Source organism: Saccopteryx bilineata, chromosome 3 (assembly GCF_036850765.1).
Source record: "Saccopteryx bilineata isolate mSacBil1 chromosome 3, mSacBil1_pri_phased_curated, whole genome shotgun sequence".
Lineage (NCBI taxonomy): Eukaryota > Metazoa > Chordata > Mammalia > Chiroptera > Emballonuridae > Saccopteryx > Saccopteryx bilineata.
The window spans coordinates 206,556,056-206,581,203 of record NC_089492.1 but is presented as its reverse complement, the minus strand read 5'-3'; the positions used below and the strand labels follow the sequence as shown (position 1 = coordinate 206,581,203).

Genomic DNA, 25,148 nt, shown 5'->3' with positions numbered 1-25,148 from the left:
TTAAAATATTTTCTGGTATGAGAAATTCCAACAAATTAAAGTTCTGTTTACACTAACAAAAATATTTACCACAATGTACTTCCAAATAAAAACAAAATGCAACAATTAGAACAACATAAAAATGCAAACTAGCCTGACCAAGTGGTGTTGCAGTGGATATAGCATCGGACTGGGATGCAGAAGACCCAGGTTCGAGACCCCGAGGTCACCAGCTTGAGCGCAGGCTCATCTGGTTGGAACAAAAAGCCCACCAGCTTGGACCCACGGTCGCTGGCTCGAGCAAGGGGTTACTCGGCCTGCTGAAGGCCCACTGTCAAGGCACATATGAGAAAGCAAGCAATGAACAACTAAGGTGTCGCAGTGCGCAACGGAAGAAAAATGATTGATGCTTCTCATCTCTCTCCGTTCCTGTCTGTCCCTGTCTATCCCTCTCTCTGACTCACAGTCTGTCTCTGTAAAAAAATAAACAAATAAAAGTTAAAAAAAATGCAAATAAACAGAACCAAAAGTGAAGGGAATTTGCTCTTTTTTTTTTTTTTTTTTTTTTTTGTATTTTTCTGAAGCTGGAAACGGGGAGGCAGTCAGACAGACTCCCGCATGCGCGCGACTGGGATCCACCCGGCACGCCCACCAGAGGGCGATGCTTTGCCCCTCTGGGGCGTCGCTCTGTCGGGACCAGAGCCACTCTTGTGCCTGGGGCAGAGGCCAAGGAGCCATCCCCAGCGCCCGGGCCATCTTTTGCTCCAATGGAGCCTCTGCTGCGGGAGGGGAAGCAAGAGACAGAGAGGAAGGAGACGGGGAGGGGTGGAGAAGCAGATGGGCGCCTCTCCTGTGTGCCCTGGCCGGGAATCGAACCCGGGACTTCCGCACGCCAGGCCGATGCTCTACCACTGAGCCAACTGGCCAGGGCCTGGAATTTGCTCTTAAGAGAACTGAATTTCATATCAAATACCTCATTTAAAACACACAGCAAACTTTTGGGTACAAATGTGTTCTACAATATATTTTGAATTTGCCTTTTGGTGAACAAAGATGGAATGCCAGTGCCAGGTCCTTGGAGCAGAGGTTACTCGTCAGGTACGTAACCATCAGTAAATGAGCACAAAGAAAACATGAATGTTTTGATCAACTTGACAATAAACTAAAACAGTAATACAGTACTCAAGCATAAATGAGAGTCTGAATTTGAAGTATAAGTTTCTATAAATGAAAGATAATATTCTATGGTGGAAAAATATATAGAAGCAAAATGTTATACATAGTTTCTAGGGTAACTGGTTTCTTAATTCAAAATGATTATTTGATTCAGAGTATATTGTCACAATAGGACATACTTTGCAACATTAGAGTGATCTATTATGAAGAGTAGAGTGAAAGATATCCTAAAATGACCTTTTATCTTATAAAAAGAAGATCAGCATTTTATTATTTGCTATTTTCAGGTATTATGATCTGGCCTAGTATTATATACTAAGAGACTATCCTACTCTTAGCATAATTATTTTCAATTACAAGCCTATTAAGTCATATACATATAATATGAAATGAAGTTTCGTTTTACACAATATCTCTTAAGGAAAATAGTGAGATCATCAACATGCAATTAAATAAGTGTGGCATCTAAGCCATATATTCTGGGTTAGTAACAAACGCTTATTCAAATGTCTCAATATTACAAGGAAAACCTTTCCCCACCACCAGAGGTGCACTTAAGGGGACCGCTAACCTGATTCAGAATCACTGCTACTACTTTCAGACTCAGATGAGCTGCTGCTGCTGCTGCTGCTGCTGCTGCTGCTTTCACTCAGTCGGGAACCAATTCCAACAACAGCTGTGGATGGTGTTTTCTCAGCTACAAAATAGGGAATCACATTAAAAATGCCAGTAGATTTAAATAGTCACAGGAACATTTGGAAACAGCCACCTACATTTTGTTTGCTGTTTTCTGGAATTTAACTGATTATTGACATCCAGTAATTGCTTTTCTAACTCCTGTTTTTTCTGAAAATGAAGTTCCTCTTTGGACTTCATTATTATCTTGCCTGTGTGATTTAGGACAAAACAAATATGAGTGAGCATAACTCAAACTAATGAATACCAGACTAATATCTACTAAAATAACAGAAATACATACCACGAGGTTTTGGTGGTCTTTTTCTTAGACATGCAGCAACATATGTTTCTAGTTCTCTCAGTGTTGTTACCTTCAATGTTTCAAAGTCTATCTCTATCTCATCAGGGTTGGAATTTCTCAGTGTAGGCTCTCTTGATTCTATTATATGAACGACTTTCCCAAGTTTATCTCTGGGGAGTTTGTTCATATCCAGACTTAACTGCCTTTTCTCATCATAGCTCATAGGTTTAGCATTATCTTCATCCTTAGATTTCAGAGCCAACACTGGTGGTTTCCTCTTCTTTGGCTGACTGTAATAAAAAATTTAGTCAAATTTATTTTAAATAATATTGTTTTAATAAGGCACCCTAAAAGATACTTGCCTGCTCTTGGACTTTTCCTTTAATTTCACTTGCTTAAACTTTTTTCTTGGATTTTCATCTCTGTTGTTAACCTCTTCTTTTTTCTTTTCCCTTTTAGACTTCACATTCTTCTTCTTTAGCTTATGGAAAGGGACTTGAGATAGAACCTGTAGTTGTTGATGAACAGCTTTAAGCTGATAAAGAAAAAATTCTTTAAACATTGGGGCTATAAATAATTAAAGGCACTAGAAAAAAATTCATGCACTCAAAAGTCAATAGTATCCTTCATATTATATTTTAAAATCATTTTATATTATATTTCCTTCAGGTTCTTATTTCATTTCACAAATTCATTATTTTGAAGGGTATACATTAAATTACAAACACTATCATGTGCTCAACCCATAAACTTAAATATTCATCTAAAACCAGACCAAGAATAATGAACATTTCCAGGAAGTCTTATTTTTAATGGTGAATGTTTCAAGCTCCAGCTTAGAACAGGTTAACATTTTAGCATAAAAGGTAGCAAATGTTAAATAAACATGTCAACCATAAAATATCTCAGATTATGTCATATAAATCATTGTAATACAAATCAACTCACTGTAGTTAATACAAATGAGAATTTTGGAGGGAGAGAGTGAGAGAGAGGGTGAGATAAAGACAGGAAAGGAGAGAGGGTGAGAGCATCAACTTGTAGTTGCTTTCACTTTAGTTGTACACTGAACTTCTCGTTTGTGCCTTGACCAGGGCCTTGCCAGTGTCCCCTTGCTCAAGCCAGTGACCTTGGCTTTTCATGCCAGTAATCTTTGGGCTCAAGCTGGGAAGCTTTGTGATTGTGTAGACAATCCCCCATTCAAGCCAGCGACCCTGGGCTGACAGCCTGCGCTCAGAGCCAGCGACCTCAGGGTTTTGAACCAGCAACATCAGTCAACACTTTATCCACTGCACCACCACCTGTCAGACCAAATAAGAATTTTAAGATATAGAATTTTATTAGGAAAGACTATTAAACATTACAAATGTGCCAATAAGTAAATAAAGCTATAGTTGCTAAGTGATCTAAATATAACAGCTCTTAACCTACAGAAAGGATTTTATAAAATGTCAGAAGATAGCTAGTAGAAAGAATATAAAAACTTGGATCAAAACAGCCTGACTGGTGATGGGGTGGTAGGTAGAGTATTGACCTGGGATGCTGAAGTCCCAGTTTTGAAACCCCAAGTTCACTGGCTTGAGCGCAGGCTCGCCAACCTGAGCGTGGGGTCACTGACTTGGATGAAGAATCATAGACATGATCCCATGGTGACTGGCTTGAGCCCAAGGTCTGTGGCTTGAACAAGGGGTTACCAGTTTGGCTGTAGTCCTCTGGTCAAGGCACGTATGCAAGGCAATGAACAATTAGAATGACACAACTATGAGTTGATGCTTTTCATTTCTCTTTATTTCTCTCTCTCTCTCTCTTGTGCATGTGCTAAAACAAAACAAAACTTGTATCAAGGCCCTGGCCGGTTGGCTCAGCAGTAGAGCGTCGGCCTGGTGTGCGGGGGACCCGGGTTCGATTCCCGGCCAGGGCACATAGGAGAAGCGCCCATTTGCTTCTCCACCCCCCACCCCTTCCTTCCTCTCTCTCTCTTCCCCTCCCGCAGCCAAGGCTCCATTGGAGCAAGGATGGCCCAGGCGCTGGGGATGGCTCCTTGGTCTCTGCCCCAGGTGCTAGAGTGGCTCTGGTTGTGGCAGAGCGACACCCCGGAGGGGCAGAGCATCGCCCCCTGGTGGGTAGAGCATCGCCCCTGGTGGGCGTGCCGGGTGGATCCCGGTCGGGCGCATGCGGGAGTCTGTCTGGCTGTCTCTCCCCATTTCCAGCTTCAGAAAAATACAAAAAAAAAAAAAAAAAAAAAGAAAAAAAACTTGTATCAATACAATTAGCTACCTGCTCCTGAAGCTTTGCAAGACACTGAACTTGTTCATCTTCAGAATCACCGGAAGAGTTATCTTCAGAGGAAGCTTCACTACTGCTTTCTCTACCAAGGGTTTTTGTGGTATCTGTTTTGCTGTTATATACAGGCATACTCTCAACAGGTTCATCTGGGATCTTTGCAAAATGCATTTCAAAAATATCCTGTAACGTAATATTAGATTGGTAAGGTTTTCTGCAATTTTTTTTTAACGCAGCACTATCACCTTTTAACAAAAGGTACATTTTAGTGTCTTATTTTGATGACAATTCTGATTTTCCTTGTGGTATCATTTTAAAATATATACATTATCAAATCATTATGTTGTACACCTTAAACTCAAATAATGTTATATGTCAATGATATTCCTATAAAACTAGAAAAAAATTACCAGAAGAATAAATATAAGACTCATGCTTTCTTGCCTGCCAACCCTAGCAACTTTTCTCACTTTTTCTAGGTAAGACAGACCTATCCTGCCCTTTGGTTGGTGTATCAGTCCCTTACCTCCCAATGGTTCAGCCTCAAAAGCCCTTAAGCCTTCCCTTCAGTGGGACATAGGCTCCAATCAACTCTATCTCAATTATTTCCTGATCCCTCTTCAGTAATATTTTCTCCAATATTCTCTACATGTAGGACAGCTTTATTAAAAGATATACTACTACAGAATGCTATACCTCTAAAAATAAACAATCCTGCCAATTTTAATAGTATTAATAGTATAATTTATAAATTGTGCTTTACTACTTACAGGATGGGTGTTATTCTTTATCTCTTAAGTTATGGTTCTAAAATCTCTATACTCTGATCAGAGAAAATTCACTTTCAGAGCACACATCCCAACTCACCTGGAGCATTCTTGCCATTGTTACAACTTCATGATCTGGAGGATTATACCTGTAGCAATTCATGAACACTAATCTAACATCTGCAGCAAATTCATATGCATCTTTATATTCCTGGTTGTCTATTTTTTTCTAGATAAAGGAAAAATTACAGGTTTCACAAATGACATAGTTCAATAATTATTTGAGCACTTATATTAAGTGTTTATATTTTGAATTCAAACATACTGAATAATACAGGTAATGCCAAAAACAGATACCCATCATCCAGATTTGACAAATGTTAAAATCTGCTTTATCTGCTTTATATCATTAGACTTTAAAAAATTCAATGAATTTTGACAAGTAGAGATAAGGAAGGTGGGCATTCCAAGTAAAGAACAGAAACAAAAGCAGGGAAGCAGGATTTTTTTCAGATCATTTTGGATAGACAGATTTGATCATAAAAAAAAGCAGTGAAAAGATAAACCCTTAAACCAACCCTGAACATCTGAATGTAAGAAGTATATTAAAATTGTCCTAGAATGGAGACATTAAAGATGAATGGAAAAGAACTACTACAGGTTACATTTAGATAGCTACATATAAAGTACATAGAAGAGGGATGTGGAGTAGCCAATTAAGCAAACACCATAAAACCATAAAGCAAGCCTGATCTGTGGTGGCACAGTGGGTAAAGTGTTGACCTGAAATGGTGAGGTTGCCAGTTCAAGACCCTGGGCTTTCCCAGTAAAGGCACATACAAGCAGCAAGATGATGCTTCTTGTCCGTCCACCTCCACACACACACCCCTCTGTTCTTTTTTCTCTCTCTCCTCTCTCTAAAATCAATAAAATCTTTAAAAAGAACTATAAAGAGAAAAACAACCAAACAGACAAGAAAGTCCTTTACACTGGTGAGCACTACATGTGTGTATTAATGTGAACAATTCATAAACAAATATAAAAGGCCAATAAATACAACATGCCAGACCTCATTTGTAATTTAAAAAATGCAAAACTAAAAAACATGAAAGAATTTTCTACTTATCAGATCACTGGTGATTGGAATGATTTCAGAGAACTAAAATAAAGTCACCATCTTCTTACCTTTGGAATGTTGTAATAGCCTACTAACCAATCTCCACAATGCCTCTTGAGCAATCATGCTAAGAATCAAATATGAGGACATAATTCTAATGTTTAGTGGCAGCTCTGGGCCTCTTTACAATGAGGGTCTTTTCTGGTCAAGCCCTTTCTTTCCAGTCTCATTTCCCCCTAGTCATTGCTTCATATTCTTCATGTTCCATGTTGGCCTACATATAGTATTCAAGATAAGCTTTCCTCACCTCAAGGCCTTCCCAGTTGTTCCCCGTGCCTGGAATGTCCTATAATTACTAAGTCCTATTTATCCTTTAAGATTCAGCTCAGTTTTACTTAGTTCAGGTAACAATTCATGATATCTCAGACTGTGTGTGTGTGTGTGTGTGTGTGTGTGTGTGTGTGTATATATATATATATATATACAGGGAAAAGTAGAAGCATATTTTAAAGAAATAATGGTTAAATTTGTTTTTCCAGAACATAAAACATGAGCTTCAGATTAAAAGGGCTAAATTCCAATCAAGATGAATAAAATTAAATACACAACTAGAGAGAGGAAAGACAGATTACCTCTAAAGGGACAAGTAGACTGAGAGCCGACTTCTCTCTTATCTGCAACAATAGATGCAGAAGCTATCTTCCTAATGCTGAGGGAAAATAACTGTCATTCTATTAAATGCATAAAGAATCATTCAAAAATAAAGACAAAATAGGACTTCTGGTCAAAATGGTGGAGTAGGTAAATGCAGTATTTGCATCCTCCCACAAACACATGAAAATTATAACTGAACTACAGAACAACCATCTTTCAGAACTGCATGAAATCTAGCTGAACAAATGTTCCATAACTAAGGATATAAAGAAGCAGCCACATCAAGACTGGTAGGAGGGGCAGAGACATGAACCAGGCTGGTCCTGCATCCATGTGTGGTGGTTAAAATTCAAGATGTTTATCTTGGCTGCAGTGGTACCCTACTGACCAGCAAGGAGTTCCAGCCCCAAACAGGCCATCCAACCCAGTGTTCCAGTGCCAGGAAGAGAAGTCCCCATAACTTCTGGCTGTGAAAACAAATGGATTGTGAATGAATGAATGAACAGAGTCCCAGGCATTTTTCTGAAAGAGACTGTGCATAAACTTACTGGACTCACATACTCTGAGCTCCAGCACTGGGGCAGGAGCTTGCAAGGTACCAGGGACATACAGGGAGGCACTGAATTGTCTGGTATCAGGATGACTGTTGGAGTGGCACCTTTCTCCAGACAAAAGTGCTGGCAGAGGCCATTGTTCCTTTGCTGAGAACACCCCTACAGAGTGGGCAAGTAGTTGCCATATCTGAGTCTTCATCAACCTGGCTAACACTGTTTGCCCTGCCCTGGTGATTCCCTGAGACCCAACTTTTGGGGGTCTGCCCACAGTGGCTTTTCCATACAAATGGCCTGTCTTGGCTCATTCTTTGGATTTTCCTAAAAGTCTCTCAAACAAGCAGCATCTAGCCTGGGCATGCCCTATACCTCTTGTTAAGTGGCCCTATGCCTGGCACTAGTGGCAGCCAGGCTTAGTTTGCAGCTTGACCTCTCTAGGAAACCTCCAAACCCAGTAAAAGTAGCAGCCATCAGCAGACTACTTTGTAGCTCATTCTGGGTGGCTCCTAGGCAGGGCAAGGTGGCAGCTGACCTTGGCCTGCATCTCATAGGAGGCTCCAGAACCACCACACTTGGTAGACAGCTTCAGACTATACCAAAGCACCATCCAATCTCCTCCATGAGTGAAACACTCAAGGGGGTAGACTCAGTGGGCACCACAGCCCTGCTGAATCAAGTCCTGCTCCATGAGTTTCGCTTCTGTACATCAGATTCTCCACTGTGGTCTCAACCAGTCTTTGTAGCTGATCAGCCAGAGGGTACATCACCCCCACTAATATGCCAACAGCAATCAAAGTTTAACCACAACAGGAGGGTGCACATAGACCACACTGGGGGTATATAAACCTGGAGTTCCCAACATGGGTTACAGGCTAAGCCACTGCACTCTACCTACTATATAAAAGCAAACAGGGCAGAGCGGCCAAAATGAGGAGAAAAAGAAACATGTCCCAAATGAAAGAACAGAACAAAACTCCAGGAAAAGAACTAAGTGAAATGGAGTTAAGCAATCTACCAGATGCAGAGTTCAAAACACTGGTTATAAGGATGCTCAATGAACTTAGAGGACCAGCAAATGAACTTAGAATATTAACAAAGAGGAAACATAAAAATGAAGATACAAAATATAAACAAGGACCAGTCAGAAATGAAGAATACAATAACTAAAATGAAGAATACATTACAAGGAATCAACAGTAGAACAGATGAAGGAGAGGATCAAATCAGCAATTTGAAAGACAATAAAGCAGAAAACACCCAATCAGAACAGCAAAAAGAAAAAAAAAATCCAAAAAATGAGGATAATATAAGGAGCCTCTGAAACAACTTCAAGAGTACCATCACTCAGCCCTAACCAGTTGGATCAGTGAGTGGTTAAGAACATTGGCCTGGCATGTGGAAGTCCTGGGTTCAATTCCCAGTCAAGGTACACAAGAGAAGCGACCATCTGTTTCTACATGCCTCCCCCTTCTCTCTCTTCCCCTCCAACAACTATGGCTTGATTCAAGCAAGTTGGCCCTGGATGCTGAGGATGGCTCCATGGCCTTGCCTCAGGTGCTGAAATAGCTCATTTGCTGAGCAATGGAGCAGCAGTCCCAGATAGGCAGAGTATCACCCTGTAGGGGGCTTGCTGGATGGATTCTGGTTGAAGCGCATGCAAGAGTCTGTCTCTCTGCCTTTAAGTAAAAGAAAAAATAAAAATAAAAAATAAAAAAAGAGTACCATCATTTGCATCAGGAGAATACCAAAAGGAAATGAGAAAGAATAAAAAATTGAAAACCTATTTGAAAAAATGGCAGTGCCTGACCTGTGGTGACACAGTGGATAGGGAGTCAATCAAAGATAATGAGGTTGCTGTTTGAAACCCTAGGCTTGCCCAGTTAAGGCACATATGAGAGGCACTCACATCAGAATTAAAATGTCAAAGGTCAAAGAAAGAGAATCTTAAAAACAGCAAGAGAAAAGCAGTTGGTTAAAAGGGAGCGCCCAGAAGACTGTCAGCTGATTTCTCAACAGAAACTTTACAGGCCAGTAGAGACTGCCATGAAATACTTAAAGTGATGAAAAGCAAGGATCTACAACCAAAATTACTCTGCCCAGCAAGGCTACCATTTAGAAATGAAGAGCAGATAAAGAAGCTTCCCAGACAAGAAAAAACAGAAGGAGTTCATCACCACCAAACCAGTGTTACAAGAAATGTTAAAGGGTTTTCAAGAAGAAGAAGAAAAAGAAGGGTAAGGGAAAGGAGGAAGAGGAGGAGCAGGAAGAGAAGAATATATGAAAAATGGTAATAAATACATTCTATCAATAATGACTTTAAATGCAAATAGTTTAAATGCTCCAATCAAAAGAACAGCAACGCCCTGGCCGGTTGGCTCAGCGGTAGAGCGTCGGCCTAGCGTGCGGAGGACCCGGGTTCGATTCTGGCCAGGGCACACAGGAGAAGCGCCCATTTGCTTCTCCACCCCTCCGCCGCGCTTTCCTCTCTGTCTCTCTCCTCCCCTCCCGCAGCCGAGGCTCCATTGGAGCAAAGATGGCCCGGGCGCTGGGGATGGCTCTGTGGCCTCTGCCTCAGGCGCTAGAGTGGCTCTGGTCGCAACATGGCGACGCCCAGGATGGGCAGAGCATCGCCCCCTGGTGGGCAGAGCGTCGCCCCTGGTGGGCGTGGCGGGTGGATCCCGGTCGGGCGCATGCGGGAGTCTGTCTGACTGTCTCTCCCTGTTTCCAGCTTCAGAAAAATGAAAAAAAAAAAAAAAAAAAAAAAAAGAACAGCAACATAGGGTGTCTGAATGGATAACAAGACGCCTACATATGCTGTCTACAAGAGACTCACTTCAAATTGAAAGATAAACAATGACTGAAACTAAAGGGATAGAAAAAGATAGTTCATGAAAATGGAAAACAAAAAAACCCTGCTAGGTTAGCAATACTTCTACCAGACAAAACAACCTTTAAAACAAAGGCTGGCCCTGGCTGGTTGGCTCAGTGGTAGAGCATCGGCCCAGTGTGTGGATGTCCTGGGTTCGATTCCCAGTCAGGGCACACAGGAGAAGTGCCCACTTGCTTCTCCACTACTCCCCCTCTTGCTTTTCTCTCTCCCCTCTCTTGCAGCCATGGCTCAACTGAAGGCAGTTGGCCCCAGGTGCTGAGTATGGCTCCATGGCCTCTGCTTCAGGCGCTAAGAAAAGCCTGGTGGGAGCAACGGAGCAATGGCCCCAATGGCCCCAGAAGGGCAGAGCATCACCCCCTAGTGGGCTTGCCATGTAGATTCTGTCGAGTGTGCATGCAGGAGTCTGTCCCTCTGCCTTCCCTCCTCTCACTGAGTTAAAAAAATAATCAATTAAATTTTAACAAAACAAAAGCTATAACAGGAGACAAAGAAGGATCCAGCAATAACATTTCTGGGTGTTTAACTGAACAAACTCCAAACACTAAATCAAAAAGATGTACACATCCATATGTTCACTGAAGCATTGTTTACAGTAGCTAAGATCTGGAAGCAACCTAGTGTCCATCAATAGATGAATAGATAAAGAAGTGGTATATGTATACAATGAAATATGACTCAGCCATAAAAAAGAATGAAATCTTACAATCTGCAACAACATGGATGGACCTAGTAGGTTATGCTGAGTGAAATAAGTCAGAGACAGACAAATGTTATATGAAACAGACTCATAGATAGAACATTTTGACAGTTGCCAGATAGGCGTGGGATAGGGCTGGGTGAAAAAGGTGAAGGATCATGAAGTACAAATTGGTAGTTACAGAATAGTCATAAGGATATAAAGTACAGGACAGGGATATAGTCAATGTTGTAATACTGTGTATAAAAATTTATTTAAAAAAAATATAGACCCAGGCCCTGGCCGGTTGGCTCAGTGGTAGAGCGTCGGCCTGGCGTGCAGGGGTCCTGGGTTCGATTCCCGGCCAGGGCACACAGAGGAAGTGCCCATCTGCTTCTCCACCCCTCCCCCTCTCCTTCCTCTCTGTCTCTCTCTTCCCCTCCCACAGCCAAAGCTCCACTGGAGCAAAGATGGCCCGGGTGCTGGGGATGGCTCCTTGGCCTCTGCCTCAGGCGCTAGAGTGGCTCTGGTTGTGACAGAGCGACGCCCCGGAGGGGCAGAGCATCGCCCCCTGGTGGGCGTGCTGGGTGGATCCCGGTCTGGCGCATGCGGGAGTCTGTCTGTCTCTCCCGTTTCTAGCTTCAGAAAAATACAAAAAAAATAATTTATATATATATATATATATATATATATACAAACACACACACACACACACACACACACACACACCCTAAACACTCATGGAAGAACCACAAAGTTTGCACTTTAGCAAAAGAAAAACAGCTGAGAGAGAAAGAGTAAGATGAATAAAATGAGGGTAAGCACAAAAATTAGTAACATGCTAATAAACTTAATGTTGATGACAAAAAGAAAACATAAGTGTTTAAAAGAAGAGCAAACTTCTAGACAATAAATATAGAGTATAAGTAGTAATTCACAAGGAAGACTGATAATAAAAAATGCTACGGTTTTATTCTTTCAGTTTTTTCCTTAAAATTAGCATCCATAAATTTTGCTAATAATTTAAAGCTTCCAATCAGCAATAAAGAAAGCTTACCAAAAAAAGAAAAAGAAAAAGAAAAAGAAAAAAGAAAACGTACCAATCCAGGAGAATACAAAAAATTCAGGTTAGAAACTATATAAATGGCTTACCAAAAACTTTTTTTACATTAGAATCATGCATTTATTGAAAATATTCTTCAAAATATAATAAGATGATGTTCATGATATAGTAAGTGAAAATTCAGACTACAATTATGTACTCTAATTCAAATAATATGGTAGAGAACCATAGATGTATTTGGATAGAAGAAAAATAAAAAGATACATTTTTAAATGTTCCTATGATTCACTCCAAGTGGTTTGACTACTGGTGATTTTAATTTTCTACTTTATCATTTTCTGAATTTTAAATTTCTCTACAAGGACAAAAATTACTATTTTGAGAGAAAGAGACAGAGAAGGAGAGGAAGAGAGGGAGGAAGAGAGATGAGAAGCATCAACTCATAGTTGTGGGACTTTCGTTGTTCATTATTGCTTCTCATACATGCCGAGCCGGTGACCCCTTGCTCAAGCCAGTGATCTTGGGCTCAAGCCAGAGACTTGAGGCTTCAAGCCAGCGACCATGGGATTCTGTCGATGATCCCACGCTCAAGCCAGGGACCACATGCTGAAGCTGGAGAAGCCCAAATTCAAGCCGGCAACCTCAGGGTTTCAAACCTGGGACACGGAGGTCCAGGTTTGAATCTGGACCTATCTACTGCACCATCACTGATCAGGCAAAGACAAAAATAATTTTTATAATCAGAAAAATTACCTCCTATTAAGAAATTTACCTTGATAGTTCCAAGATCCATTGGATTTTTCACAATATCATAGTAGTTATGGAGTCCCAAAGCATTCACATCAACAGGATTATAAAAGGGCCATGCATATGAAGAGTGCTTCTTTGCAAGCATTTCTTTAAGTATCTCACTACAGTGTCTTAATTGTTCGGTTACTCTAACGCTATTTACAACTTTGTATTGTTGCTGAGAATCTGGGAAAACGTTCTTCTGCCCAGTTTCTTTTACAGGTGGCATTTTTGCTGCTTTTCCTTCTGGAAGTGCTAGGGAAGATTCCCCGCTTGCTTTGACTACTGAAGTTGTAGGAGTTGTAGTATCTGCTTTCCTCTTCACACCCTTTGTAACCTAAAACAAAACAATTCAACAATAACAAAGAAACCCTCTAAGGTGACATTCAGAGCAACAGTTTTCTTAAAAAACAAAGGAAAAGATTATCAGCACCAAGTCTTGCACAAATTAAATATTATTTTTTTCACAGAGACAGAGAGTCAGAGTGAGGGATAGACAGGGACAGACAGACAGGAATGGAGAGATGAGAAGCATCAATCATTAGTTTTTCGTTGCGCATTGCGACACCTTAGTTGTTCATTGATTGCTTTCTCATATGTGCCTTGACCGCGGGCCTTCAGCAGACCAAATAACCCCTTGCTCGAGCCAGCGACCTTGGGTCCAAGCTGGCGAGCTTTTTGCTCAAGCCAGATGAGCCTGCGCTCAAACTGGCAACCTCGGGGTCTCGAACCTGGGTCTTCCGCATCCCAGTCTGACGCTCTATCCACTGCGCCACTGCCTGGTCAGGCGCACAAATTAAATATTAGTAAAAGTTAATTTCTCTTTTACAGGCAAAATAAATAATTGACATATTTTCTTTCCACAGCCAAAGAACTGTTTTATGTAAACCTTTTAGATCAGTGAAAGATAGAAGACAAACATCATGGTTATACCAAATGTTCCTGAATATCTGAAGTCAGCTAGGGTATACAAATTTTTTTTTTTTAATTTTTTTTTTCTTTTTTCATTTTCCTGAAGCTGGAAACAGGGAGAGACAGTCAGACAGACTCCCGCATGCGCCCGACCGGGATCCACCCGGCACGCCCACCAGGGGCGATGCTCTGCCCACCAGGGGGCGATGTTCTGCCCATCCTGGGCGTCGCCATGTTGCGACCAGAGCCACTCTAGCGCCTGAGGCAGAGGCCACAGAGCCATCCCCAGCACACGGGCCATCTTTGCTCCAATGGAGCCCTGGCTGCTGGAGGGGAAGAGAGAGACAGAGAGGAAAGCGCGGCGGAGGGGTGGAGAAGCAAATGGGCGCTTCTCCTGTGTGCCCTGGCCGGGAATCGAACCAGGGTCCTCCGCACGCTAGGCCGACGCTCTACCGCTGAGCCAACCGGCCAGGGCTAGGGTATACAAATTTTAAGAGAAAGTTATCTGCCCAACAAATAGTGAGTCAATAAAAGTTCCATCACACAAATGGAAGGAAATACAAAGATTCTAAACCAATTCAAATTCTATGTAAGAAATCTCCAAAATTTGGCTTACATCTAGGTCTCTGTTCACAAAATGTATACAGATATTAAGATTGACTGCTGTAGACTAAATTTTCATATAGACATCACAATAATCAAACTTACACTGTGTATTTTAAAGTTACGGTGAACTTACCTGGGCCACTGCTTGTGAGGTAGAGCTGGGTGGAGCACCTTGTGCCGTATTTAAAGGAGAAATAGATGTTTCAGGAAATACAGAAGAATTCACTTGTTGCTTAAATACTTTTTCTGATGGTTTAGGAGACTGTTTTTCTTTAACAGAAGAAACTGCTATATTCCGTTGACTGCCTAGTAAAGTGTGAACCAGAGTCAGTATTTGAGTAAAATATAAAACACATTTTTCTCATAGTATTCTGTTTTAATCCATTTAGTTCAGCTTTTTAGCAATATAAGCAGGGTATAGTTCCATTCCCCTTTGAAGCCCTTCCCACAAACATTTGCTGATAGTGTTAGAACAATCTAAATATAATATCAAAGACTTCAAAACCTGTTATTATGGTAGGCTTATCAATTTTACTCAAAAAAATGTCTGACATAAACTCAGACTAACAGACAGGTGGTTGTAAACACAAGCAAAAGCTTTAGACATCTTGGAGACGAACTATATAATATTATGTGAGACCTTCAGAATGCTATGCATAAAAATCCAATGACTTAAAAATCATTACAGATAATCCATCACACAGATGTGAACATGACCCTCTTATCAATATATTGATAACTGTCATGATGACTCTGCCAAAGGAACAAGCGTGCATGTTCTTCTGCCTTGTATGTTCCCAGAGAATGCTATTACTTAAGATATTTGGATCATATTACTCTGAAATTTATTATTTCAAAAGTCCATCCTTTCTAGACCAGGCAGTAGCACAGTGGATAGAAAGTTGGCCCGGGATGCTGAGGACCCAGGTTCGAAACCCTGAGGTCACCAGCTTGAGCACAGGTTTACCAGCTTGCATGCAGGGTTGCTGGCTTGAGCGTGGGATCATAGACATGATCCCATGGTCACTGACTTGAGCCTAAGGTCACAGGCTTGAGCAAGGGGTCACTCACTCTGCTGTAGCTCCCCAGTCAAGGTACATATGAGAAAACAATCAGTGAACTAAAGTGCCGCAACTACCAGTTGATGCTTCTCATCTCTCTCCCTTCCTGTCTGTCTGTCCTTATCTGTACCCACCCCCCTCTCTCCTTGCTAAAATAAGTCCATTACTTCCATCAAGGTAACTCCATTCTTTTTTTTTTTTTTTTTCTTTTTCATTTTCCTGAAGCTGGAAACAGGGAGAGACAGTCAGACAGACTCCCGCATGCGCCCGACCGGGATCCACCCGGCACGCCCACCAGGGGCGATGCTCTGCCCACCAGGGGGCGGTGCTCTGCCCATCCTGGGCGTCGCCATGTTGCGACCAGAGCCACTCTAGCGCCTGAGGCAGAGGCCACAAAGCCATCCCCAGCGCCCGGGCCATCTTTGCTCCAGTGGAGCCTTGGCTGCGGGAGGGAAAGAGAGAAACAGAGAGGAAAGCGCGGCGGAGGGGTGGAGAAGCAAATGGGCGCTTCTCCTGTGTGCCCTGGCCAGGAATCGAACCCGGGTCCTCCGCACGCTAGGCTGACGCTCTACCGCTGAGCCAACCGGCCAGGGCTGGTAACTCCATTCTTCTAGGTGCTTAGGCCAAAAACCTTGTAGTCAAGTCATCTTTGACTCCACTCTCTCATATCTAGTATCCAATCCATCAGCAAACTCTTTTGGTTCTATCTTTATATCCAAATTCCAACTATATACTTTGTACAAATGGTAATCACCCTGGTGCAATCATCAATTCTCAACTGGATTATTTTAATACTATCCTACGGAAAACCTTCTTCTGTGTTTACATCCTATAGTCTCTTCTCAAAATAGCAATCAAGGTGATCTTTTAAAGATATGACACTTGTGCTCAATGCCCAATGACTTCTAATTTTCTGTCCAAGTCAAAGTCCTTACAATGACTTGTAAGCACATGCATATCTTATTTGCTTTCTCCCCACTACATCTGCCCTCTTTAAAACCTCATTTCCTATCACTCTTCCCCCTCACTTATTTCATCCAACCTAATGGCTTGGCTGTCTTCAAATGTGTTAATCATAGCAGACTATTTGCTCTGCCTGGGAGGATATATCCTCATGGCTCACTCAAATTCTTTTCAGGCATTTACTCAAGTTATCTTCTCAAACCAACCTACATAAAACAACCCTCTCTTTCTATCCCACCACTCTCTAGTTTTCTCATTCTTATTTTTACCACACCTATTATGCCTGACATAAAACATATAGGTGTCTAGGACTCTCCCAATTCTTGATAAATTCAGGAATCAAATAGATTTGAATATATTTTAAGATGGGGTTGGTATTCCATTCCTCAATCTCTGAGTTCTCACTACTCCCTAAACTGAAGCTTAGGAATCAACAAGATTCAGACAACCTAATATCCTTATTTATCCTCCCAGTTGTTGATCTTTGAACTCAGGAGCTAAACAAATATGTATAATGAGGAGTATTTACATTTACTTAATTTTATCTATTTCCTCAACTAGAACAAAAAGCTCTGTGAGGTGATGGGAACTTCATTTTGGTCTCCAACTTATCTCTTGCCTAATACAGTACTTGGAACACAAGAGGGCTCAGTAAATATTTACTGCTTGCCTATTTTGTGTCAGGCCACCATTCTAGTTGTTGGGGCACAAAAATGAACAAGACAGACAGTCTCTGTCCTTGTAGAGCATATATGTCTAGTGTAAAATACAAACAAAAAATAAATAGTCAAGTTGAATATAAGTGATGGTAGGTGTTAGGAAGAAAACAGGGCACTAACAAAATTAGGTCCTACTATAGAGAAGATAGCTAAGAAAGGCCTCTCTGAAGAGGTACCAACTAAGATTTTACTATAAAGATAAGAAGTAGACAGCCAGGGGATGGGGTGGCAGTAAAAAGGCATTTCAAGTCAATCAGCAGGGAAAACTTAGTGAGAGGAGAGTAGTTCAGGATAAGAATAGAGAACTGGGTAAGGACCAGATCACAAAGAGCTATGTTAGGAATTTAGACTTCATTTTTCCACAGGAAGCCAAAGACAGCCAAAGACATTTAAACAGGTGAATGGCATATTCTAGTTTATTTATTTTTGTGGCAGAGACAGAGAGACAGAGAGAGAGGGACAGACAGACAGGGAGGGAGGGAAGGAGATGAGAAGCATCAATTTCTCATTGCGACTCCTTAGCTGTTTATTGATTGCTTTCTCATATGTGCCTTGATCAGGGGGCTACCGCAGAGCAAGAGATCCCTTGCTCAAGCCAGTGACCTTGCACTCAAGCCAGCGACCTTGGGCTTCAAACCAGTGACCATAGGGTCATGTCTATGATCCTACGCTCAAGCCAGATAACCTTGTGCTCAAGCTGGTGACCTTGGGGTTTCAAACCTGGGTCCTCTGTGTCCCAGTCTGGCAGTCTATCCACTGTGCCATCACCTGGTCAGGCTCTGGATTTATCATCTAGAGAACAAACCAGAAAAAATAATTAGGATCACTGTGAGTAAAGAGATGGTAGCCTGTACTAGAACGGTTGCAAGAGCAATTTGGAAGTTAAATCCAAATGACTTATTAATGAACATAATATAAGAAAGAATCAGCCCTGACCAGTTGGCTCAGTGGTAGAGCGTCGGCCTGGCGTGCAGGAGTCCCGGGTTCAATTCCCGGTCAGGGCACACAGGAGAAGCGCCCATCTGCTTCTCCACCCCTCCCCCTCCTTCCTCTCTGTCTCTCTCTTCCCCTCCAGCAGCCAAGGTTCCATTGGAGCAGAGTTGGCCCTAGCGCTGAGGATGGCTCTGTGGCCTCTGCCTCAGGTGCTAGAATGGCTCTGGATGCAACAGAGCGATGCCCCAGGTAGGCAGAGCATCGCCCCCTGGTGGGCATGCCGGGTGGATCCCGGTAGGGCACATGTGAGAGACTGTCTGACTGCCTCCATTTCCAACTTCAGGAAAAAAAAAAAAAAAAAAAAGAAAAGAAAAAACAACTTCTGTCACCCCACCACAAATCTTCAATACTCCAGCCACTTAACTGTACTTTACAACAATGACTAAGTATTTTCATGACAGTGATAGATGAGAAAATTAACATGGAATGATTAAGGAACTTAACTAAGGTGGCACAGCTTGAGTGATCCAAATATAAAGCAACATTTGATCTATGACAATCTTGGTTAACCTCTACCTAAGATTTTATAATCTCATATTTGAATATTATAATTATTAGCTATAAACTGTTCCATTATAAAGTTTTTTTCCAAGTTAATGAAGAGAAACAAGGCCCTGACTGGTTGGTTAGAGTGTCTTCTTGATACGCCAAGTTGTGGGTTCAATCCCCAGTCAGGGCACATACAAGAATCAACCAATGAATGCATAAATAAGTGGAACATTAAATCAATGTCTCTCTCTCTCCCCCCACTCCCTCTCTCTAAAACCAATTTAAAAAATGAATGAAATATTTAGATTCAACAGTAACATTTCATTCTTAGCTATGGAATCTTTTGGTACAGAAAGCACTGGCAATTTCAACCCCCTTATTGGTAGAGCGTGGCTATAAAATTCACTAAAAATGGTTATAGTTGCTATAATTTATTGGGTACCTATTATGTGAATGGCACTATGCTATAGAAAACATGACTCCAAAGTCATAATGCAATCCTCCCTAATATTATGATAGCTATCCTTGTGCTCAAGGTTTAGCAGACTGTTTAAATGGACATTGTACACTAACAGGATGTAGAAGGACTTCTCATGATTTACTATTTAGTTCTAGCCATTATATTTATACACCATGAGTGTGCATACCCACACCCACTTGTATATGAAAGTGAGAGAGAACATAAACCTCTCTGGCTTACCTTTCTTTATTCTTTCTTTACCACCCACAACTTGCTGTTCTTGGGGCATCTGCAATAATTTCTGTTTAAACAACTTCTCTAGAGCTTGTGCCATAAGAACAATGTCATCTCCAGGCTAGAAAATATATAAAATATACCATAAGGTTACACAGTATGGTCATTTTACCAAGCGCTTCTTCTTTTTTTTTTTTTTTAACAGAGGCAGAGAGAGGGATAGACAGGGACAGACAGACAGGAACGGAGAGATGAGAAGCATCTATCATTAGTTTTTGTTGGTTTTTTTTTGTTTTTGTTTTTGTTTTTTTTTTCTGAAGCTGGAAACGGGGAGAGACAGTCAGACAGACTCCCGCATGCGCCGGACCGGGATCCACCCGGCACGCCCACCAGGGGGCGATACTGTGCCCCTCCGGGGCATTGCTCTGTTGCGACCAGAGCCACTCTAGCGCCTGGGGCAGAGGCCACGGAGCCATCCCCAGCACCCGGGCCATCTTTGCTCCAGTGGAGCATTGGCTGTGGGAGGGGAAGAGAGAGACAGAGAGAAAGGAGAGGAGGAGGGGTGGAGAAGCAGATGGGTGCTTCTCCTGTGTGTCCTGGCCGGGAATCGAACCCGGGACTTCTGCACGCCAGACCGACGCTCTACCACTGAGCCAACCGGCCAGGGCCTCATTAGTTTTTTTCGTTGCACATTGTCACACCTTAGTTGTTCATTGATTGCTTTCTCATATGTGCCTTGACAGTGGGCCTTCAGCAGATCGAGTAAACCCTTGCTGAAGCCAGCAACCTTGGGTCCTAGTTGGTGAGCTTTTGCTCAAACCAGATGAGCCCACGTTCAAGCTGGCAACCTCGGGGTCTCGAACCTGGGTCCTCGGCATCCCAGTCCAAAGCTCTATCCACTCCACCGCCACCTGGTCAGGGCCAAGTGCTTCTCAATTGCACTTAAATCAATTGGGTTTTTTTTTTTTTTTTTGTATTTTTTCTGAAGCTGGAAACGGGGAGAGACAGCCAGACAGTCTCTCGCATGCGCCCGACCGGGATCCACCCGGCACGCCCACCAGGGGCGATGCCCTACCCCTACGGGGCGCCGCCCTGCCCCGACCAGAGCCACTCCAGCGCCTGGGGCAGAGGCCAAGGAGCCATCCCCAGCGCCGGGGCCATCCCCGCTCCAATGGAGCCCGGGCCTCGGGAGGGGAAGAGAGAGACAGAGAGGAAGGAAGGGGGGGGGTGGAGAAGCAAATGGGCGCCCCTCCCACGTGCCCTGGCCGGGAATCGAACCCGGGTCCCCCGCACGCCAGGCCGACGCTCCACCGCTGAGCCAACCGGCCAGGGCCTCAATTGGGTTTTTTATAGTAAGAATCCTATGGTTTTTAAGAAGACTTTATAAATGTTAATACCAAGTTTCTTTAAGTCAAGCTATCTTATAGAAGTAACATATCACTTTTAGATGGTATTTATTAAATAGAAATTATCACTTCTAAATTAAGTTTAGGTAGAAAAAAAGCATAGCAGCTCATATTTTAAATTCTAACATCTTACCTCTTTAACCTCTAAAAAGGATACAAGCTGCCTTCTGAGCATTAGACTTACAATCCAACCAATACCACTAATACAAAAGGTATTAGAAATCAAAAGTTTTATCTCTCAAATATGTTAAAACAAACTTATTCATGGCTATGCTAAGTACCTCATTATTTGACATGTTTCAATTCAGTTTTCAATTAACAAAATTATAAAATGACACTATAGAACTCTATTTTTAAATCTTAACTACCTGCTTAGAAGTCTTCCTTTTCTTCACTATTGAGAAAAAAAAACTAAGAAAATTACAAAACAAAAGCCCGAAGCAAAAAACACTTATTTTGGCCCTGGCTGGTTGGCTCAGTGGTAGAGCGCCGGCCTGGTGTGCGGAAGTCCTGGGTTCGATTCCCGGCCAGGGCAAACAGGAGAAGCACCCATCTGCTTCTCCACCCCTCCCCCTCTCCTTCTTCTCTGTCTCTCTCTTCCCCTCCTGCAGCCATGGCTCCATTGGAGCAAAAGATGGCCCGGGTGCTGGGGATGGCTCCATGGCCTCTGCCCCAGGTGCTAGAGTGGCTCTGGTCACAACAGAGCTACGCCCCGGATGGGCAGAGCATCGCCCCCTGGTGGGCGTGCCAGGTGGATCCCAGTAGGGCACATGCGGGAGTCTGTCTGACTGCCTCCCTGTTTCCAGCTTCAGAAAAATACAAACCAAACAAACAAACAAACAAAAAAAACCCACTTATTTCTAAGTTAGCTCAGGATAATTGCTGAACTTTATTTTTAAAAGACAATGTAAAAGGTCCCTTTGAAATTGTTAAATTAAAATGAAGTTTCCCTGAAAACTGCATAATTATGTTAACCAGTGTTACTCCAATAAATTCAATTAAGAATCAAAATAGCCTGACCAGGCAGTGGCGCAGTGGATAGAGTGTCGGACTGGGATTCAGAGGACCCAGGTTCGAGATCTCGAGGTTGCCAGCTTGAGCGTGGGTTCATTGGACCCAAGGTCGCTGGCTCGAACAAGGGGTTACTTGGTCTGCTGAAGGCCCATAGTCAAGGCACATATGAGAAAGCAATCAATGAACAACTAAGGTGTTGCAACGCACAACAAAAAACTAATGATTGATGCTTCTCATCTCTCTGTTCCTGTCTGTCTGTCCCTGTCTATCCCTCTGACTTTCTCTGTCTCTATACAAAAATAAAATAAAATGAATCAAAATAATAACTAAGTTGTCAATGGTACTTAGAGTTTTATTGGTTCTGATTGTTTTAAAAATCACTTTAGCTAATAGTTTTAAGTCTTTTTTTTTTTTTTTGTATTTTTTCTGAAGTTGGAAACGGATTGGCAGTCAGACAGACTCCTACATGCGCCCAACAGGGATCCACCTGGCACACCCACCAGGGGGCGATGTTCTGCCCATCTGGGCCGTTGCTCTGTTGCAACCAGAGCCATTCTAGCACCTGAGGCAAAGGCCATAGAGCCATCCCCAGCACCTGGGCCAACTTTGCTCCAGTGGAGCCTTGGCTGCAGGAGGGGAAGAGAGAGACAGAGAGGAAGGAGAGGGGGAGGGGTGGAGAAGCAGATAGGCACTTCTCCTGTGTGCCCTGGCCGGGAATTGAACCTGGAACTCCTGCACGCCAGGCCGATGCTCTATCACTGAGCCATCTGGCCAGGGCAGTCTTAAGTCTTTTATACATACAAAGTGGCACTGGTAGTTACCTTGGGAAGCAAATCAAAATCTCTATTACATTTCAGTATCAATAGTGATTCTGAATAAATGGGATACAAGCTTAAAATTTTTTAGATATCATAGAAAAGCTTGAAAAAGGTACAATGTTCCTGGAAACAGGAATCTATATGGAGGAAAAATTGAATACACAAATCCAATTTTATGGATGAAAGGAAATGTGAAGATTACCTTCAATATGTCCAAATACATTATCAAACAGGCTAATGCATTAACACGGATGCAAATACTGGGATACAACAGAGAATGTGTCTGATCTTAAACTTGTCATGAAGCTTAGAAGTATGTAATTTGTTTGTCTTCTTAGATTATGGCCAAGGAATCATATCATGAAAATCTTAGCAAGATTAATATATAAAAAGTTTATCTTATTTTGGGTGATGGGTATGCAACATAATTGAATGACAAGATAACCTGGACATGTTTTCTTTAAACATATGTACCCTGATTTATTGATGTCACCCCATTAAAATTAATAAAAATTTAAAAAAAAGTTTATCTTATAACTAAAATGGCAGAAGGGCAGTAGAGAATATTTTGAAATAATACTTTACTCACAGAAACTAGTTATCATTTGCATTTCATTTTTTTAAAGCATAAGTCATTATAGTTAATCAAGCAAAAATATAGTGAATAGATTGAATAAATACTGATAGATAAAAATTATGAAAACTGGTTTAAAAAATCATCCTTAAAAGTATGTAAAATACTCCAAATCAAGACTTGAAATCTGAAATCAGTGCGCTTGTTGGCACACATCTCCTATATATAACAGCACAGGATTAGCAAATATAACAAAGTTTACATACCTTGTTGTATAAATAACAATTCGAGAACATCATATTGAAGTCTTCTATACATTCTGAAGCCTGCACATAATATCTATGTTCCAAACGCTTCTTAATTGTACTTAAATCCATCGGGGTTTTTATAATGGTATAATAATCCTATGGTTTCAAGAAGACATTAGAAATGTTAGTATTAAGAATGAATCAACAGCTCTAGCTGGATAGCACAACTGGTTAGACTCTAACTCTGGCCGGTGGGCTGCATGCGGCCCCCTGAGGCCATTTATCCGCCCCACTCCCACCACCACCCCGTCGCCGCACTTCCGGAAGGGGCACCTCTTTCATTGGTGGTCAGTGAGAGGAGCACTGTATGCGGTGGCCCTCCAACGGTCTGAGGGACAGTGAACTGGCCCCCTGTGTAAAAAGTTTGGGGACTCCTGGGTTAGAGCATTGTCCTGATATGCGGAGGCTGCCAGTTATATCCCCAGTCAGGGCACATACAGAAACAGATTGAAGTTTCTCTCACTCTCTTACCCCATTCCTGTCTCTCTAAAAATCACTAAATTAAAAAAAAAAAAAAAACCAGAATGAATGAACTACAACTGGCACATAAAGGAATTTAAGAAACTGTATACCAGTAACTACAGAGAACTAACTACCTTTAAAAAGCCATAATCTGGAAACCAAAACAGTGCTGAGAAACAAAGCTCATTGCCATGGCATTAGTTTTCAGAGGAAAAGAAAAGCCAATAAATAAAGGATAACCAACAAAAGAATGGAAAAGTATAACCATCCTGGAAAATAAAAAGTAAAGGGCACAAAGAAAAATAAACTAGTGTTTATTGAATCTGACAGATCCAGAGTCTAATCCCAGTTCCATAGTTTACAAGTTATTTTACACATTACTTAGCCATTCTGTTTTAAGATTGCTAAAAATTCCAGCATAAGACCTAAAGTTGAATTCTGAGTGTGATGCAAGTCTTCCAGGAACTGTCAAGAATGATTTCATGGAGGTGACACTCTGCATTAAAATGTCATATGCCATAACAAGAAAGCATGTACTATAATATAACACAAACAGTTAAAATAAAAATTTCAATACTAAGAGTTTTACTAATTTAGAAAAAAATACTCATTGAGATAATTTTCAGTGGTGCTGAATAAATCAGGTGTTTATTAAATATATTTTATAATATTAAAGACTAGTTTATTTCTTTCAGAGATTTACAGGGTTTTCTTTTTTTTTTTTAATTAATATCATTATAAGATCCACTTACAGGCAAATTTAGTTTCACGGCATTCACGGGTTGCTGAAAAGGCCAGGAAAAACTATGCTTCCATAAAGCCTTCAAGACAACTTTTTGTAGATATTGCAGTTGATTTGTCAATCGCCCATTTTTTTTAATATTTATATACTCTGGTGGCGGAGGGTTAACAATAGCTGTTTGTCTACTTGGCAGAGACATTCTTAACTGCTTCAAATCCTGATATTCTAATGTCTACAAGTACATGTCCTAAAAACAAAAACAAAAACTGAGTTAACTTCAAAGTACTTTTAAAATGGTGCTATATAGCCCTGGACAGATAGCTAGGTTGTTTAGAGTAGGGGTAGTCAACCGTTTTATACCTTCCTCCCACTTTTGTATCTCTGTTAGTAGTAAAATTTTCTAACTGCCCACCAGTTCCACGGTAATGGTGATTTATAAAGTAGGGAAGTTAACTTTACTTTA

At 41.6% G+C, this 25,148-nt stretch overlaps 1 protein-coding gene across 1 annotated transcript in view; it reads right to left on the bottom strand.

The window, feature by feature from the left end:
• Positions 1–24,925, bottom strand: part of BRDT (bromodomain testis associated) — a 50,993-nt gene extending 26,068 nt beyond the window's left edge. Inside the window, exons 1-11 of the mRNA XM_066264954.1 lie at positions 24,696–24,925; positions 23,440–23,577; positions 19,368–19,482; positions 14,576–14,748; positions 12,908–13,261; positions 5,285–5,413; positions 4,412–4,600; positions 2,493–2,669; positions 2,135–2,420; positions 1,929–2,042; positions 1,727–1,852 (exon numbers count right to left, since the gene is read on the bottom strand). Coding sequence (XP_066121051.1) covers positions 1,727–1,852; positions 1,929–2,042; positions 2,135–2,420; positions 2,493–2,669; positions 4,412–4,600; positions 5,285–5,413; positions 12,908–13,261; positions 14,576–14,748; positions 19,368–19,482; positions 23,440–23,577; positions 24,696–24,884 — 1,990 coding nt within the window. The 5' untranslated portion in view covers positions 24,885–24,925. The remainder of the gene's footprint in view (positions 1–1,726; positions 1,853–1,928; positions 2,043–2,134; positions 2,421–2,492; positions 2,670–4,411; positions 4,601–5,284; positions 5,414–12,907; positions 13,262–14,575; positions 14,749–19,367; positions 19,483–23,439; positions 23,578–24,695) is intronic.
• Between the last annotated feature and the right edge of the window lie 223 nt (positions 24,926–25,148).